The following is a 19,278-nucleotide window of genomic DNA, read 5'->3' as shown; positions in this document are numbered from 1 at the left end:
ATCCGCTTCCTATTTCAACTGGAACGAACTGCAAAAATCTCTGAAGCTGGAGACTCTTACCTCCCTCACTAGCTTTAAGCACCAGCTGTCAGAGCAGCTCACAGATCACTGCACCTGTACATAGCTCATCTGTAAATAGCCCATCCAATCTACCTCATCCCCATACTGTATTTATTTATCTTGCTCCTTTGCACCCCAGTATTCTCAACTTGCACATTCATCTTCTGCACATCCTACCATTCCAGTGTTTAATTGCTATATTGTAATTACTTTGCCACCATGGCCTATTTATTGCCTTACCTCTCTTATCCTACCTCATTTGCACACACTGTATATAGATTTTTCTACTGTATTATTGATTGTATGTTTGTTTATTCCATGTGTAACTCTGTGTTGTTGTGTGTGTCGAACTCATTTGCATTATCTTGGCCAGGTCGCAGTTGCAAATTAGAACTTGTTCTCAACTAGCCTACCTGGTTAAATAAAGGTGAAATAAAAATAAATAAAATGTGTATGAGGAAGTGTATGCACATGCAGCACTGTAAGTATTTGTACAATTATTCATGCCAATTGTTGACAAGCATGCAGCTGTTAAAAAATCAACTGTGAGAACTGTTTGAGCCCCATGTATTGATGATGAATCGAAACATTTTGTAAACTTAAATTAATCATTCTTTATCCTGTTGAGGCCACGGGTTAGCAATGAACCCTGAGACGGGATTGCTAGCAAGGCTGGAAATTCAAAACATCAAAAATCGAATAATTTCAATTTCTCAAACAATCAACTATTTTACACCATTTAAAAGATAAACATCTCCTTAATCTAACCACATTGTCCGATTTTCAAAGAGGCTTTACGGCAAAAGCATAAAGTTAGATTATGTTAGGACAGTACATAGCCACAAAAGTACAAACATCCATTTTCAATTCAAGGTCAGGCGTCACCAAAAGCAGAAACCAGCTAAAATTATGCACCAACCTTTGACAATCTCCATCAGATGACACTCCTAGGACATTATGTTATACAATACATGCATTTTTTGTTCCATAAAGTTCATATTTATATCCAAAAACCGCATTTTACAGTAGCTGTGAAATTCTGATTTTTTTCTTCTCTGAAATGCTTCCGGTGAACAAAGTTACAATTTTCAAAATTACTATTCGAAAACATTGGTAAATTATAATATTGTCATTCAAATAATTATAGTTTAACATTTCGTAAATGATACTGTCTTGCCAGATTTCAAAATAACTTTACTGGGAAATCACAAGTTGCAATAAACCAGGTGCTGTGCTAAGAACAATAAGCTAGCCTAATTAGCTTAGCATCATCTTGTAACCATGTAATATCAATAATACTATTGTCAATAATCCATTACCTTTGATTATCTTCATCCATTGGCAGTTCCAGGAATTCCAGGTCCACAACAAATGTGGTTTCTTTTGACAAAGTTCATAATTGATGTCCAAAGAACTCCAAGTTGTTCCATGTTGTTAGCGCTTCGGTGGCTACTAAAAAGTAGCGCGGGGGGGTGTGTGAAGTCACGGCAAAAAGTTAAAAAAGTTACAAAAATAATCTATTTATGTTTGTTCAAACATGTCAAACGTTGTTTAGCATCAATCTTTAGAGCCATTTTTAACGTGAAACATCAGTAATGTTTCAACCCGACCTCACCTGTGTCTAGAAAAACGTTTTGGAAAAATGTCCCGTGTCTCATGATTGCGCAGGTGCAGGCCATAATGGAAGTGACGACATCCCACGGACGTCAACTTCAATGCATTCTTATTTGCTCCCTGTTAATCATGGAAGCTTCAAACAACTTTATAAAGATCGCTGACATCTAGTGGAATCCGTAGGAGTTGCGAACTGAATCCTTTCTCACTATGGTATCTAATAAACAATGACACTAAATAGTACAGCCACAAAATTCTCATTTTTTTTTAATCTATTTTTCTCAGGTTTTTGCCTGCAATATGAGTTTTGTTATACTTACAGACACCATTCAAACTGTTTTAGAAAATTCAGAGTGTTTTCTATCCGAATGTGTTAATAATATGCATATCCTAGCTTCTGAGTTGGTGTAGGAGGCAGTTAAAAATGGGCACGTATTTTTTTCAAAATGCTCAATACTGCCACCGTGGCCCGTAGAGGTTATTATCATCAAACTGGAGACGTTCCAACAAACTCAATGCACCATAGTACACGTCGTTGGGAGCTCTGCCAGGGCGGTCCCTTCAGTTCTCTTATATACATGCTTACAGACAAGTTATTAGGGATGCAACGGTACACAGTATGTTATCGAACCGTTTGGTACGCCCCCAACGGTTCAATACGCACACGTGAACCGCGGAATTACGGTATGCCTGTCATTTTCCTATAATTTCCAAAACTTTGTTTATTGCCCTGCAGACTACATGCACGTTGTATTTACATTCAGATCCACAGAACCAGACGCGCGGCTTGTGGTTGTTAGGGGGCTCCTGAGGACTGACAAACTTCACTCCACAGCAATGTCTCAAACGTGGCAACCGCAGTGACCGCAACCCCCTCCCCCTTAAACAAACAATGGACGATTTGGAATGACATCTCAGTAGGAACCCTCCCTAAAGGGGCCCCGTGAAGAGGGAGGAAACTAAATCCGCTGTGTGGGAACATTTTGGATTCAGTGTTCAATACGAGAACGAGGGTAAGAAGTCCATAAACAAACAAAGTACAGTCTACAAGCATTGCTTTGCCACTATCGGCTACTCGAGTGGAAACACTTCTAACATGATGTGTCATTTACGTCGCCATCACCCGGCCGTATCCCTTGCAGGTGGAGCTGGAGCAAGGAGAGTCCACTCGTTAGCAAAAACAATCTCTCGCTGCTGCCTTCCAACAACAATTTGCGACAAATTCAGAAAAACAAAGAAATAATGAAAGCAGTGGGAGTATTCATAGCCAAAGACTTGCAGCCCTATTCGGTGGTTACTGACTCGGGATTTCGTCACCTGATGAAAACAATGTAACCGCGTTACAATGTCCCCTCCCGCACACATTTCAGCAGCAAAGTAATTCCCAAACTCTGAAACATCACGGAGAGAAATTGAAAGTGAATTGACACAGACACTATCTAGCTCTCTCCACCGATAGTTTGACCTCCAGAGCAACTCAAAGCTACCTCACTGTGACGGTTCACTATGTACTGGAAGCTACCTCACTATGACGGTTCACTATATACTGGAAGCTACCTCTCTGTGACGGTTCACTATGTACTGGAAGCTACCTCACTATGACGGTTCACTATGTACTGGAAGCTACCTCACTATGACGGTTCACTATGTACTGGAAGCTACCTCACTATGACGGTTCACTATGTACTGGAAGCTACCTCACTATGACGGTTCACTATATACTGGAAGCTACCTCACTATGACGGTTCACTATGTACTGCAAGCCAGGGGCGAAAATCTGATATCAACTTTGGAGGGGATAATTACATGAAATTTTCTCAAGAGCAATTCCCGAGGGGGACACCAAAAGTAGTGCTGTAACACATAGCCTACATTGTAATATGGTAAATGTATATTGAGGAACCAAAGAAATAAGGTGTTTGCCGTACTCCTAACTACCGGTACCCAAAACGACACAACTAATCACAACAGCAATACCATTGCCTTTAACAAATCTTAGTTCAGTCACCAGTTTAAGTTGAGAGTGGGTGTATCCATGGCATTTTCCAATTATGTTCCTATTTTACAAGTCAAGTGTAACGATCGTCGTGCAGGAAGGAAGAAGTGGACCAAGGCGCAGCTGGGAGCGAACACATGTTATTTATTTCAGACTGAAATAACACGGTCAAAACAGAGAATAAACGTATCGCTACTGCTCAAACAAAAAGAGACAACAACCCACAAACATCGTGGGGGGAAAAGGAACTTAAATATGATTCCCCAATCAGAGGCAACTAGCGACAGCTGTCTCTGATTGGGAATCGACATAACCCAACATAGAAATACGCCCCAAAGCAAGGCTATACCAAAACATAGAAAATAAACTATAGAAATGCCACACCCTGACCAAAATAGAAGAGTTCACCTGGTCAGGGCGTGACATCAAGAAAATTGACAAACTTTCATAATGTTGCCAAACAAAGACTCAACAAACTTACCTGAGACTCCCTGTCTCTGCCAGTCTGTCCCTGCATATCTGTCCCCAACTCTGCTGTCTGTGTGCCATCTTTTGCCTGCTCTGCCTAATGACATCATTGTGAAACATTTCCATTAGAATTTCATTTCTTTCTTATGAACATTTTATCAACTAGTCGTTGAGATATTAGGCTACTAGGGTTCTTACTATGCGTTTTGGTGTATTGAAAAATACTCTGATGTCCGTCTTTTATTTTTCTGGCATTTTTCTAACTGGCTCGCTGGCTGGCTGGCTACACACACACAGTGTGTAGGTTATTTACAGTAGGAGATGAGCTTCTATCATCTTCTATCATTCTATTTGGGCTTTGATCTAAAAGGTAGCTAGCAAATGTGAAACGGATTAAAATGACAAGAGTTGACAGCTGTATGAGTTCACCATTTACACAACATATGCTGCAACCTTTTGTAATTTTAATAGTTTGTTTCATACAATAGCTGAATTTGCAAAGCTAGCGAGCACCAATTCAGTTTCAGTGGTGTTTGCTATAATCTTTGCTACCCGGGTTAAATAAAGGTGAAATAAAATAAATAAATAAAAGTTCCCTTGCGACAATTTAGCTTTTGCAACGAGACCATTAAATATATTTAAGACAATGGTAGAAGAGAGTGTAGTTCTGTTCAGTTTGGACTTCAGTTTATCGCTAACCTTATCACAGGGACTTTGAAGCACTAACTTACATCATCTGCATGCTGATCTTGGAATAAATTGACGATAGCAAAGATTCCATCTTTGACGACGCCACATAAATGGAATAGGTACTAGCTAGCTTAATAGTTAATATTTGCGCGCTAGCTCTGCATATTCAGCTAGTGTGTGTGCGCAATTGACTAGACTAACCTCACGTCAGTTACGTTCATTGAGTGCCTTTCAGACAGTAGATACGACCCCTCTGTTACCTTGCCAACTAAGGAACTGGCAGTGGATCAAACCATTGTGAGGAAAACGGTGGGGGGGGTCGCAATCTTTTGAAACTTAAAAATGCGCTATTAAGTGTCTATAATCAGCACAATTGCTTTCATTGCGTATTATTAATATTATTTAAATTACATAGTTATGTTTCAGTGATATATTGGGGGGGACAAATCATAGTTTTCCCAGGATGGGGAGGGGGGGGGGAGTCGTGTCCCCCCCGTCCCCCCCGGGATTTCCGCCCCTGCTGGAAGCTACCTCACTATGACGGTTCACTATGTACTGGAAGCTACCTCACTGTGACGGTTCACTATGTACTGGAAGCTACCTCACTGTGACGGTTCATTATGTACTGGATTGGGAGATGAAGAGCTACAGGTTGTCAAAGCTAAGAAGCACTTTTCATGTTTATGTTTTTCTCCCCTTGATTTCATACAGTAGAGACAGAAACCAGGCCTAGTCAGTCATCCTGCCATTTTTCAGAATGGAAAGTTTTATTTGTCTATAGACAAAATAAGAGTTTATTGTTTAATGGGTGATGTGATTTAATTTTTTTCTTAAATATAAAGATACCGAAACCGTACAATTACCATGGCCCACAAACCATGATACATTCCAAACCGTGGGCCCACTGTACCGTTGCATCCATACAAGTTATATTTGCATGATTTACATGATTCATTATTCATCCTTATCATTGGTTCCTGCACGTGACTGACCAATACCTCATGAGGCTTCTTCTCTCCAAGCTGAGACCTTGACACTGAGATACCCCTTTCGGTTCTCAGAGCAATGTTCTGGGCGTACTGCAAAATTGCTTATACTGATAGTGAGGATTCTTTCCATGCACCATCAGTCAGTCACGTGCATGAACCCAATTGGTTATGAGAAAAGAAGCATGTATGCTAAACATACGATCTGTGTACAATCTGATACACACACTGATAAAAATGTTCCCTCACAATTGTATGGTTTAAAGAAATTATGAAAAAGAGGTGGCAAACAAGTCAGGCTGCTCAGCTGATTGGTTGACATACTGTGAATTGAGACATTATGTGACTAAACTTAACAAAAATAGTCAATATTACCAAACGAAGATAAATGACATACAAAACAATGGAAAAATACTGTGGATTACCTTAAATGTTATAATGGGCAGAAAGCCCAATTAATCTCCAGCGTTCATTGAAGTTAATGAGTTATTTATAACAAAATCTTTTGATATTGCCAATCATTTCAATGACTATTTCACTAGTAAAGTGGAAAAACTCAGAAGTGAAATGGCAACATTAAACAGTGAACCATCATATTTTGGTATAAAATATCTAATAATGAAAGAGAATGATTGCTGTTTTAAATTTGGTCAAGTTCGTGTGGGAGAGGGGATAAGCCAAGCAATCAGGTATAGACAACCTTGATGGGAAACTACTGAGAATGGTAGGAGACTGTTTTGCTACCCCTATTTGCTATATTTTAACCAAAGCCTAAAGGAGTGTGCGTGTTGACAGGCGTGGGAGGCAGCTAAAGTAATTCCACTGCCTAAAAATACTAAAGCACCCTTTGCTGGCCTTAACAGCCGCCCAATCAGTTTGCTGCCTGTTCTTAGTAAACTGATGGAGAGGATTGTGTTTGACCAAATACAAAATGCTATTTTTCCAAGAACAAGTTAACTACTGACTTTCAGCATGCATATAGAGAAGGGCACTCAATTTGTATTGCACTGACTCAGATAACTGATGATTGGTTAAAATAAATGGATAATAATAAGATAGTTGGAGCTGTATTGTTAGATTTCAGTGCAGTCTTTGATGTTATTGATCATAAATTGTTATAGAAAAAACTAAATTGCTATGACTTTACATGACCTCCTATCACATGGTTGGATAGTTTTTTATCCAATAGAACCCAGAGAGTGTTCTTCAATGGAAGCTTCTATAACATCAGACATGTACAGTGCGGTGTCCCTCAGGGCAGTTGCCTTAGGCCGTTACTCTTCTCTATTTTTACAAATGATTTGCCACTGGTCTTACACAAAGCGGTACCCCCTGTATTTAGCCACTATGACTATGTATGCTGATGATTTCACACTCTACATGTCAGCACCCAAAGCCAGTGTGCTCACTGAAATTATAAATAAGGAGTTACAGTCAGTATCAAAATGGGTGATTAATAATAAACTGGTCTTACATATATCTAAAACTAAAAGTATTGTGTTTGTTTCAAAACATTCTCTAAGACCTAAACCTCATTATCATGGTCAAGTCATATTGACAAAGTGGTTGTGAAGTTGGGGAGGGGTATGTCTGTTATAAAAACTAAATCAACTGTACTAGTTGTACAGGCTCTGGTCTTGTCCCATCTTGATTACTGTCCAGTAATATGGTTAAGTGCAGCAAAGAAAGACCTAGCAAAGCTGCAGCTTGCTCAAAACCGAGCAGCACGCCATTCCCTTAACTGCACATACAGAACTAACATCAACAACATGCATGCCAGTCTTTCCTGGTTGATGGTTGATGAGAGATTGACTGATTCTATTCTAGTTTTTATTTGAAATATTACTGTGACGTAAATTCCAGATTTTCTGCATAATCAAATAATTTTCAGCTCAGACACTCATACACACCCCACAAGACATGCCACCAGGGGTCACTTCACAGTCCCCAAGTCTAAAACGAATTCACGACAACCCACACTTTTATAGAGTACCATGATCTCATGGAACTCCCATCTCCAATTACTCAAACAAACAGCAAAATGACATTTAAAAACAGATTAAACAATAACTCATGGAACGGCGGGACTATGAGGGGACACAAACACAAGCACACACAGACACACTAACACACACATTATATTTTGTTGTTGTAGTGTTTGTATATCGTTGTATTTTAAATGTGTGTGACTGTTCTTGTCTCAGTGTTTTGCTACTTATCATGTTTTGTGTTTTTTTTGGACCCCAGGAAGAGTAGCTGCTACTTCAAAATCAAATCAAATCAAATTTATTTGTCACATACACATGGTTAGCAGATGTTAATGCAAGTGTAATGAAATGCTTGTGCTTCCAGTTCCGACCATGCAGTAATATCTAACAAGTAATCTACCAATTCCACAACAACTACCTTGTACACACAAGTGTAAAGGAATGAATACGAATATGTACATAAAAATATATAAATGAGTGATGGCCGAACGGCATAGGCAAGATGTAATAGATGGTATAGAGTACAGTGTACATACACATGAGATGAGTATTGTAGGGTATGAAAACATATAAACCAGCATTGTTTAAGGTGGCTAGTGATACATTACAGCAGGATGGCAAGATGCAGTAGATAGTATAGAGTACAGTATATACATATGAGATGAGTAATGTAGGTTATGAAAACATTATATAAAGTGGCATTGTTTAAAGTGGCTAGTGATACATCTAATTACATCAAGATGGCAAGATGCAGTAGATGGTATGGCGTACAGTATATACATATGAGATGAATAATGTAGGTTATGTAAACATTATCTAATATAAATAATATAAAGTGGCAAGTGATGAATTGATTACATCAATTTTCCCATCATTAAAGTGGCTTGAGTTGAGTCAGTATGTTGGCAGCAGCCACTCAATGTTAGTGATGGCTGTTTAACAGTCTGATGGCCTTGAGATAGAAGCTGTTTTTCAGTCTCTCGGTTCCAGCTTTGATGCACCTGTACTGACCTCGCCTTCTGGATGTTAGCGGGGTAAACAGGCAGTGGCTCGGGTGGTTGCTGTCCTTGATGATCTTTTTGGCCTTCCTGTTTGTTTGTGAGTGTTTTTGGTGACAAGCCGAATTTCTTCAGCCTCCTGAGGTTGAAGAGGCGCTGCTGCGCCTTCTTCACCACGCTGTCTGTGTGGGTGGACCATTTCAGTTTGTCCGTGATGTGTACGCCGAGGAACTTAAAACTCTCCACTCCACTACTGTCCCGTCAATGTAGATAGGGGGCTGCTCCCTCTGCTGTTTCCTGAAGTCCACGATCATCTCTTTTGTTTTGTTGACATTGAGTGCGAGGTTATTTTCCTGACACCATGCTCCGAGGGCCCTCACCTCCTCCCTGTTGGCCGTCTCGTCGTTGTTGGTAATCAAGCCTACCACTGTATTGTCGTCTGCAAACTTCTGCAAAAGCTAATGGGGATCCGAATAAACAAATAAATAAACAAATAAGGACAGAGTCAGTCACTTACACTTCATTCACCTCTCTCTCACCCCCCCCCCCCCCCCCAATCTCTCCCCAGCTACGGACTGCATGGTGTCAGAGTGGACGGAGTGGTCCGAGTGTAATAAGTCCTGCGGTAAAGGCCACACCATCAGGACGCGCATGGTGAAGCTGGAGCCCCAGTTTGGAGGGGAGCCCTGCAATGAGACGGTCCAGAGGAAGAAGTGTAAGATCAGGAAGTGCAAACGGGACTCCAGGGCCAGCGAGGAGAAGAAGAGACGGCGGGGGGGAGAGGTGGGCGGCGGGAAGGAGAAGAGAAGGGGCAAACAGCAAGGACGGGACGCAGCAGTGGAGGAACAGCCAGGTCAGTCATCATCATCACCTGTGTGGCATATATGCTGTATATACACATTTTTTATCTTCATCGTTATCACCTCTTTCATTCATATCATTGATACATGCTTTATCCACCACCTCGATGTATCCTTTATATCCCAAATATAGGGTTAAATAAATCGGGCTTGTCACTGACGATGATTTCCCAGTCACTCATTATTCATTTGGAAGTCCTGCTGAGGTATTGTTTGTATCTCAGAATGTAAATCAAATCAAATTGTATGTCACATGTGCCGAATACCACAGGTGTAGATCTTAGCGTGAAATACTTACTTACAAGCCCTTAACCAACAATGCAGTTTTAAGAAAAAAATAAGAGTTATGAAAATATTTACTAAATAAACAAAAGTAAAAAATAAAAGAGCAACAATAAAATAACAATAACGAGGCTATATACAGGGGGTACCGGTACAGAGTCAATGTGTGGGGTACAGGTTAGTCAAGGTAATTGAGGTAATATGTACATGTTGGTAGGGGTAAAGTGACTATGCATAGATAATAGATAATAAACAGCGAGTAGCAGCAGCGTATAAAAAGGGGGGGGGTCAATGCAAATAGTCCAGGTTGCCATTTGATTAGCTGTTCAGCAGTCTTATAGCTTGGGGGTAGAAGCTGTTAAGAAGCCTTTTGGACCTAGACTTGCCACTCTGGTACCACTTACCGTGCGGTAGCAAAGAGAACAGTCTATGACTAGGGTGGCTGTAGTCTTTGGCAATTTTTAGGGCCTTCCTCTGACACCGCCTGGTATAGAGGTCCTGGATAGCAGGAAGCTTGGCCCCAGTGATATACTGGGCCGTACGCACTACCCTCTGTAGCGCCTTGCCGTCTGAGGCCGAGCAGTTGCCATACCAGGCGGTGATGCAACCAGTCAGGATGCTCTCAATGGTGCAGCTGTAGAACTTTGAGGATCTGAGGACCCATGCCAAATCTTTTCAGTCTCCTGAGGGGGAATAGGTGTTGTCATGCCCGCTTCATGACTGTCTTGGTGTGTTTGGACCATGATCATTTGTTGGTGATGTGGACACCAAGGAACTTGAAGCTCTCAACCTGCTCCACTACAGCCCTGTCAATGAGAATGGGGGCGTGCTCTGCCCTCCTTTTCCTGTAGTCCACGATCATCTCCTTTGTTTTGATCATGATGAGGGAGAGTTTGTTGTCCTGGCACCACACTTCCAGGTCTCTGACCTCCTCCCTATACGCTGGCTCATCGTTGTCTGTGATCAGGCCTACCACTGTTGTGTAGTTGACAAACTTAATGATGGTGTTGGAGTCATGCTTGGCCACACAGTCATGGGTGAACAGGGAGTACAGGAGGGGACTAAGCACACACCCCTGAGGGGCCCCCCATGTTGAGAATCAGAGTGGCAGATGTGTTGTTGTCTACCCTTACCACCTGGGGGGCGGCCCGTCAGGAAGTTCAGGATCCAGTTGCAGAGGGAGGTGTTTAGTCAGCTTAGTGATGAGTAGTCAATGAACAGCATTCTCACATAGGTGTTCCTTTTGTCCAGGTGGGAAGGGGCAGTGTTGAGTGCAATAGAGATTGCGTCATCTGTGGATCTGTTGGGCCGGTATGCAAATTGGAGTGGGTCTAAGGTTTCTGGGATGATGGTGTTGATGTGAGCCATGACCTGCCTTTCAAAGCACTTCATGGCTACACACGTGAGTGCTATGGGTCAGTAGTCATTAAGGCAGGTTACCTTGGTGTCCTTGAGCCCTGGGACTATGATGGTCTGCTTGAAACATGTACAGTGCCTTGCAAAACTATTCATCCCCCTTGGCGTTTTTCCTATTTAGTTGCATTAGAACCTGTAATTTAAATAGATTTTTATTTGGATTTCATGTAATGGACATACACAAAATAGTCCAAATTGGTGAAGTGAAATTTTAAAAATTATTTGTTTCAAACAGTTCGAAAAAAAAAAAAAAACCTGAAAAGTGGTGCGTGCATATGTATGTACCCACTTTGCTATGAAGCCCCTAAATAAGATCTGGTGTAACCAATTACCTTCAGAAGTCACATAATTAGTTAAAGTCCACCTGTGTGCAATCTAAGTGTCACATGATCTGTCACATGATCTCAGTATATATACACCTGTTCTGAAAGGCCCCAGAGTCTGCAACACCACTAAGCAAGGGGCACCACCAAGCAAGCGGCACCATGAAGACCAAGGAGCTCTCCAAACAGATCAGGGACAAAGTTTTGGAGATGTACAGATCAGGGTTGGGTTATTGTTACGTGAATTAAATTATCACTGTTCTTAAACCAAACTTCAATGAAACTACTTATTCTGCCCCCCAGAGTGTGTAAGATTCTGGTTAAATGACGCAGACGGAGAACCAGCCCACAATGGTCAAAACGTTTATTTATGAGAGCTCTGAAAATCCTTACAATGTACAAAGCCTTTTATATTAACACACACACACACACACACACACACACACACACACACCAGTAGAGAACTCCACCCCGCTTTAGGCGGCTGTATTTTTCCACAGTACACATACATTCCTTATCAACCTTGCTACCTGTCTTCTAATCTCCTTCCCACTAGCTGTTCCCAGGCCGTTGTTACTCTCCCTAACTTAGAGAGGCCTCTTCTGTTTCTTTCCCAAGGTCGTCTTATCAACTTTGCCCTTCTCATTTTAACAGTGTCTTATTCACAAACAGTATTGGAATATAGTTTTTAACCCATTATTATAGCCTTATTTCGAATACATTTCAACAGGTTATAGGGTTTCTGAGTGAAATCATTTAGTCACCCCTTTAATCATATAATTGCCATTACAGTTATAAAAAATATTCCAAAACTTTGAACATCCCATGGAGCACCATTAAATCCATTATTAAACATTTTTAAGAATATGGAACCACAACAAACCTGCCAAGAGAGGGCCGCCCACCAAAACTCACAGACCAGGCAAGGAGGGCATTAATCAGAGAGACAACAAAGAGACCAAAGATAACCCTTAAGTAGCTGCAAAGTTCCACAGCAGAGATTGGAGTATCTGTCCAAAGGACCACTTTAAGCCTTACACTCCACAGAGCTGGGCTTTACAGATGAGTGGCCAGAAAAAAAGCCATTGCTTAAAGAAAAAAATAAGCAAACACGTTTGGTGTTCGCCAAAAAGCATGTAAGAGACTCCCCAAACATATGGAAGAAGGTGCTCTGGTCAGATGAGACTAAAATTGAGCTTTTTGGCCATCAAGGAACATGCTATGTCTGGCGCAAACCCAAACCTTTCATCACCCGGAGAACACCATCCCCACAGTGAAGCATGGTGGTGGCAGCATCAAGCTGTGGGGATGTTTTTCATCAGCAGGTACTGGGAAACTGGTCAGAATTGAAGGAATGATGGATGGCGCTAAATACAGGGAAATTATTGAGGGAAACCTGTTTCAGTCTTCCAGAGATTTGAGACAGAGGTTCACCTTCCAGCAGGACAATTACCCTAAGCATACTGCTAAAGCAACACTTGAGTGGTTTAAGGGGAAACATTTAAATGTCTTGGAATGGCTTAGTCAAAGCCCAGACCTCAATCCAATTGAGAATCTGTGGTATGACTTGCTGTACACCAGCGGAACCCATCCAACTTGAAGGAGCTGAAGCAGTTTTGCCTTGAAGAATGGACAAAAATCCCAGTGGCTAGATGTGCCAAGCTTATAGAGACATACCCCAAGAGACTTGCAGCTGTAATTGCTGCAAAAGGTATTGATTACAAAGTACTACAAAGTATTGATTTTGGGGGGGTGAATAGGTATATGCAAGTTTTCTGTTTTTTTGTTTTTTTTGTCTTATTTCTTGTTTGTTTCACAATAAAACATATTTTGCATCTTCAAAGTGGTAGGCATGTTGTATGAATCAAATGATACAAACCCCCCAAAAATCGATTTTAATTCCAGGTTGTAAGGCAACAAAATAGAAAAAATGCCAAGGGGGGTCAATACTTTCGGAAGCCACTGAAGGTATTACAGACTCAACCTGCCAGGGACAGGTTGAAAATGTCAGTGAAGACACTTGCCAGTTGGTCAGCGCATGCTCGTAGTACGTGTCCTGGTAATCCATCTGGCCCTGTGGCCTTGTGAATGCTGACCTGTTTAAAGGTCTTACCCACATTGGCTACGTCGAGCGTGATCACACAGTCGTCTGGCAAAGCTGGTGCTCTCATTCATGCTTCAGTGTTGCTTGCCTCAAAGCACGCATAGAAGTTATTTAGCTCGTCTGGTAGGCTTGTGTCACTGGTCTTCCCTTTGTAGTCCGTAATAGTTTGCAAGCCTTGCCACATACGACGAGCATTGGAGCCGGTGTAGTGGGATTCAATCTTAGTCCTGTATTTACGCTTTGCCTGTGTGATGGTTTGTCTGAGGGCATAGCGGAATATCTTATAAGCGGGTTGGAGTTCCGCTCCTTGAAAGCGGCAGCTCTACCCTTTTAGCTCAGTTCGGACATTCCTCATGTCAAATTTCTCATTCAGCCCACTCTTAATCCATCCGCCCAAGTCCTGAGATGATCAATGCTGCCCCCTCCTCCCTCCCTCCCTCCCTGCCTGGCTGTGTTAGAGCGGCTACACTCAGTGCTGATCAGCCCTGTCAGGTTGATAAAGTGACTGGGCTTGCTCACAGATGGCCGTCATGATGCTCCCAGCAGGTAGAGGCAGAGCAGTCAGGGTGGGCTTTGGACTGTTGCCTCCCCACAGAGACAGGCTTCTTTAACCCGTGGCTAATGAGCTGGTGACGGTGACAAATACCCCCACAGATCTGGCTGGGGCTGGGAAGAATACCCCTCCCCCTCCACCACCACAACCCACACCACCCACCATTCATCATCACTAATAAAGGGCGGTAGGGAGCGGACCGGGACTCCATGCTCTCTGGAGCATGGATGATTGTTCAGTCTAATGTAAGGCTAAGAATGATTGGTCATGAAATTAAGGCTTGAACATTGCATATTTGATATGTCTCACTTGTGCTTGCTCACATGAATTAATTTGTCATAATCAAGTAAGATATTTGGTGCATGATTGATGTGGCTTACTAAGTAAAGCCACCTGAAACCACAACCTGGTCTCAGAGCATTTTGTATTATTCTGTATGTAAATCTGAGACACTCCATTTAGTATGATATGTTACATTTGGTATGGTTAATTAAGGCAAAAACAAAAGGAGGGTGGTTGGTCAGGGTAGAGGTGTAGGCATATAACCCAGACATCTAGTAACCCAAAGGTTGCGAATTCCAATCGCATCACGGACAAGTTTAGCATTTTAGCTAATTCGCATACCTTTCAACTACTTACTACTTTTTAGCTGCTTTTCAAATACTTAGCATGTTAGCTAACCCTAACCTTAACCATTTAACCTAACTCCTTAACTTAACCCTAATCTTAACCCTAACCCCTAGCCTAGCTAACGAAATGTAAAACTAAATGGAGTGTCTCGGATTTACACACAGAATAATACAAAATGCTCTGAGACCAGGTTTGAAACCCCCCTCTCTCGTCTCATTGACTTGTTCCCACAGGTTGTAAGATGAAGCCCTGGTCCAGTTGGACGGACTGTACCAAGCACTGCGGTGGGGGGATCCAGGAGCGCTTAATGGCTGTGAAGAAGAGAGCCAAGAGTGCCCCTGCACAGGTCACCAGCTGCAAGGACAGGAAGGAGATCCGTGCCTGTAATGTCCAGCCCTGCTAGGGGGCTCTGCTGTCTATCTGTGTTTATCTTTGTTAGGGCTGGGGGGAGGAAGGAGAAGCAGACTGTCAGTGTTGATTTAGCCTGGGTTGGCAGTCAGTGTGATGGATACAGCACCTGTGTGTTGGAGGGAGATGAGAGATTCTCCAGAGACTCCATTACTGTGGATCACTGGGCTGAGGACGAGACCAGCGTCAGTCATTAGTCTTATAGTAGCCTCCTCACTCAGCAGGCCAATGTATTACTATGTAACCAACACTATACAGTACACCACAACTTCACAATCACACACAATCACACACAACACATGTTGTGTGTGACAACACTCTTTCACTCTTGCATGTCTAACGTTTCTCAGTCAGAAGACTTCACTGGTAGTGGCCCTAGACTTCAAAATGTGGCCAAATGATGATGATAACCATGTTTTAAAGGGCACTTGCAGATCTTAGAAAGATCCACTTCAGTCCACTTCAGTCCAGGCCTCCAGTCTAGGGCATCAAAAGGAATTTGCATTTGGCATTTTTCCTGCATTTTTCCTGCCCCCAATTTCTTTATCCGCATCATAGTTGAGTTTCACTCCAGCATTCATGTATCATTAAGGCAGGTCTCCAAACTTCACTGTCCAGTTGATTTGAGCATAGTAGCCCTGCTGGTTGAACCACAATACTCCATACAGGTTGTACAAAGTATCTCCGTGAAATGTTATTGAATGAAAATACCAACCAAGTAATTTATAGAAAATATTGTATCCTGTGTTTAGTTTGTTAATTTGACAATTATATTCCAAGACAAAGCACAGGTGAACAATCATTCCAGATTTTTGTATGCCTCAGTAGATGATTATTTTCAAGACTAGGATCTGTTGTGACTTTATTCCATTGTAAGACATGTAGAGTCTTAAACATGCCTCGCTGAGTGTGCATAATTACATATTTGGTTTCTTTTGTTGTTGTATTTTGATAAGAATGTCAGACAAGACTCTTTCCAAAGTCATATGTAGATGTTCTCTCCGTCATTTTATCAGTCCTCTCTCTTTCTTCTTTTGCCTCTACACCATATTACTATTTTGGAATAAATCACCTTTACCATAAAAGAAAACGTGATAAATAATTTTGTGAAAGTCTTTTTGCTCATCTCCCACCGTTTCTATAGACATGTACTGTTTTGTCCTGTCCAATGATTTGCCCACTTGTATAAAATGATCTAGTTCAATCATAAAGCACTTCTAGATGATTGTAGAAGCCATTGTTTCATATAGCTCTCAACAAAATAATCATTGAGTATGAAAGTGACTACCCAGCTTCAGGTTTACAGAGATGAGCCACCTCCCAGCTCCAGGTTTAGAGAGATGAGCCACCTCCCAGCTCCAGGTTTAGAGCGATGAGCCACCTCCCAGCTCCAGGTTTAGTGAGATGAGCCACCTCCCAGCTCCAGGTTTAGAGAGATGAGCCACCTCCCAGCTCCAGGTTTAGAGAGATGAGCCACCTCCCAGCTCCAGGTTTAGAGAGATGAGCCACCTCCCAGCTCCAGGTTTAGAGAGATGAGCCACCTCCCAGCTCCAGGTTTAGAGAGATGAGCCACCTCCCAGCTCCAGGTTTAGAGAGATGAGCCACCTCCCAGCTCCAGGTTTAGAGAGATGAGCCACCTCCCAGCTCCAGGTTTAGAGAGATGAACCACCTCCCAGCTCCAGGTTTAGAGAGATGAGCCACCTCCCAGCTCCAGGTTTAGAGAGATGAGCCACCTCCCAGCTCCAGGTTTAGAGAGATGAGCCACCTCCCAGCTCCAGGTTTAGAGAGATGAGCCACCTCCCAGCTCCAGGTTTAGAGAGATGAGCCACCTCCCAGCTCCAGGTTTAGAGAGATGAGCCACCTCCCAGCTCCAGGTTTAGAGAGATGAGCCACCTCCCAGCTCCAGGTTTAGAGCGATGAGCCACCTCCCAGCTCCAGGTTTAGAGAGATGAGCCACCTCCCAGCTCCAGGTTTAGAGAGATGAGCCACCTCCCACCTCCAGGTTTAGAGAGATGAGCCACCTCCCACCTCCAGGTTTAGAGAGATGAGCCACCTCCCAGCTCCAGGTTTAGAGAGATGAGCCACCTCCCAGCTCCAGGTTTACAGAGATGAACCACCTCCCAGCTCCAGGTTTAGAGAGATGAGCCACCTCCCAGCTCCAGGTTTAGAGAGATGAGCCAGCTCCAGGTTTAGAGCGATGAGCCACCTCCCAGCTCCAGGTTTAGAGCGATGAGCCACCTCCCAGCTCCAGGTTTAAAGAAATGAGCCAACTCCCAGCTCCAGGTTTAGAGAGATGAGCCACCTCCCAGCTCAGAGATGAGCCATCTCCCAGCTCCAGGTTTAAAGAAATGAGCCACCTCCCAGCTCCAGGTTTAGAGAGATGAGCCACCTCCCAGCTCCAGGTTTAGAGCGATGAGCCACCTCCCAGCTCCAGGTTTAGAGAGATGAGCCACCTCCCAGCTCCAGGTTTAGAGAGATGAGCCACCTCCCATCTCCAGGTTTAGAGCGATGAGCCACCTCCCAGCTCCAGCTTTAGAGAGATGAGCCACCTCCCAGCTCCAGGTTTAGAGAGATGAGCCACCTCCCAGCTCCAGGTTTAGAGAGATGAGCCACCTCCCAGCTCCAGGTTTAGAGAGATGAGCCACCTCCCAGCTCCAGGTTTAGAGCGATGAGCCACCTCCCAGCTCCAGCTTTAGAGAGATGAGCCACCTCCCAGCTCCAGCTTTAGAGAGATGAGCCACCTCCCAGGTCCAGGTTTAGAGAGATGAACCACCTCCCATTTCCAGGTTTAGAGAGATGAGCCACCTCCCAGCTCCAGGTTTAGAGAGATGAGCCACCTCCCAGCTCCAGGTTTAGAGAGATGAGCCACCTCCCAGCTCCAGGTTTAGAGAGATGAGCCACCTCCCAGCTCAAACTGGTCTCAGAGCATTTTGTAATATTCTTGTAAAACTGAGACACTTAATTTATTATGTGTAACGTTTCGTACAGTATGTATTCATTTGTGGATGTCTTTCACCCATTTCCTATGATATGTTCCAAATTCCAATTAGTATTAAATGTTACAAATTTGCAAAAAGTACAATATTTAATGGATTTGCAAAACGCACAATATGTTACAAATATGCAAAATATTTGATATATTAAGAATTCTAGCTAGGTGGCTAACATTAGCTAGCTGGCTAATGTTAGCTAGGCTAGGGCCTCCCGAATGGCCTCCCGAATGGCGCAGTGGTCTTTGCATCGCAGTGCTAGCTGTGCCACTAGAGATTCTGGGTTCAAGTCCAGACTCTGTCGCAGCTGGCCACGACCAGGAGACCCATGGGGTGGTGCACGATTGGCCCAGTGTCGTCCGGGTTAGGGGAGGGTTTGGCCGGCAGGGATATCCTTGTCCCATTGCGCACTAGTGACACCTATGGGGGCATGGCGCAGTGCACGCTGACACGATCGCCAGGTGTACGGTGTTTCATCCGACACATTGGTGCGGCTGGCTTCCGGGTTAAGTGGGCATTGTGTCAAGAAGCAGTGCAGCTTGGTTGGGTTGTGTTTCAGAGGACGCACGGCTCTCGACCTTCGCCTCTCCTGAGTCTGTACGGGAGTTGCAGTGATGAGACAAGACCGTAACTACCAATTGGATACCACGAAATTGGGGAGAAAAAGGGGTAAAAAATAAATTACATTAGCTAGGCTAGGAGTTAGGGTTAAGTTTAGAAGTTATGTTAAAGGTTTAGGAGAAGGGTTAGCTAACATGCTAAGTAGTTTAAAAGTTGTTTGTGATGAGATTTGAACAAGCAACCTGTGGGATGTTAGACGTTCGCGTTATATGCCCACCCACCCAACCCAACCCAACCCAACCCAACCCAACTTATCATACCGTCTCATACTAATTTATGTGTTCTGGATGT

General features: G+C 43.1%; 1 protein-coding gene across 3 annotated transcripts in view; it reads left to right on the top strand.

Annotated features, from left to right (window-relative positions):
* The window catches only part of LOC115197483 (spondin-1), a 116,641-nt gene extending 100,163 nt beyond the window's left edge, over window positions 1-16,478 (top strand). For all 3 annotated transcript variants that reach the window (XM_029759058.1, XM_029759057.1, XM_029759056.1), the window contains exons 15-16: window positions 9,369-9,653; window positions 15,202-16,478. In XM_029759058.1, coding sequence (XP_029614918.1) covers window positions 9,369-9,653; window positions 15,202-15,371 — 455 coding nt within the window. In that variant the 3' untranslated portion in view covers window positions 15,372-16,478. The remainder of the gene's footprint in view (window positions 1-9,368; window positions 9,654-15,201) is intronic.
* The last annotated feature ends 2,800 nt before the right edge of the window (window positions 16,479-19,278 follow it).

This window comes from Salmo trutta, chromosome 7 (assembly GCF_901001165.1).
Source record: "Salmo trutta chromosome 7, fSalTru1.1, whole genome shotgun sequence".
Classification (NCBI taxonomy): domain Eukaryota; kingdom Metazoa; phylum Chordata; class Actinopteri; order Salmoniformes; family Salmonidae; genus Salmo; species Salmo trutta.
The sequence above is the reverse complement of the archived record's forward strand: the minus strand, read 5'-3'. Positions and strand labels throughout refer to the sequence as shown.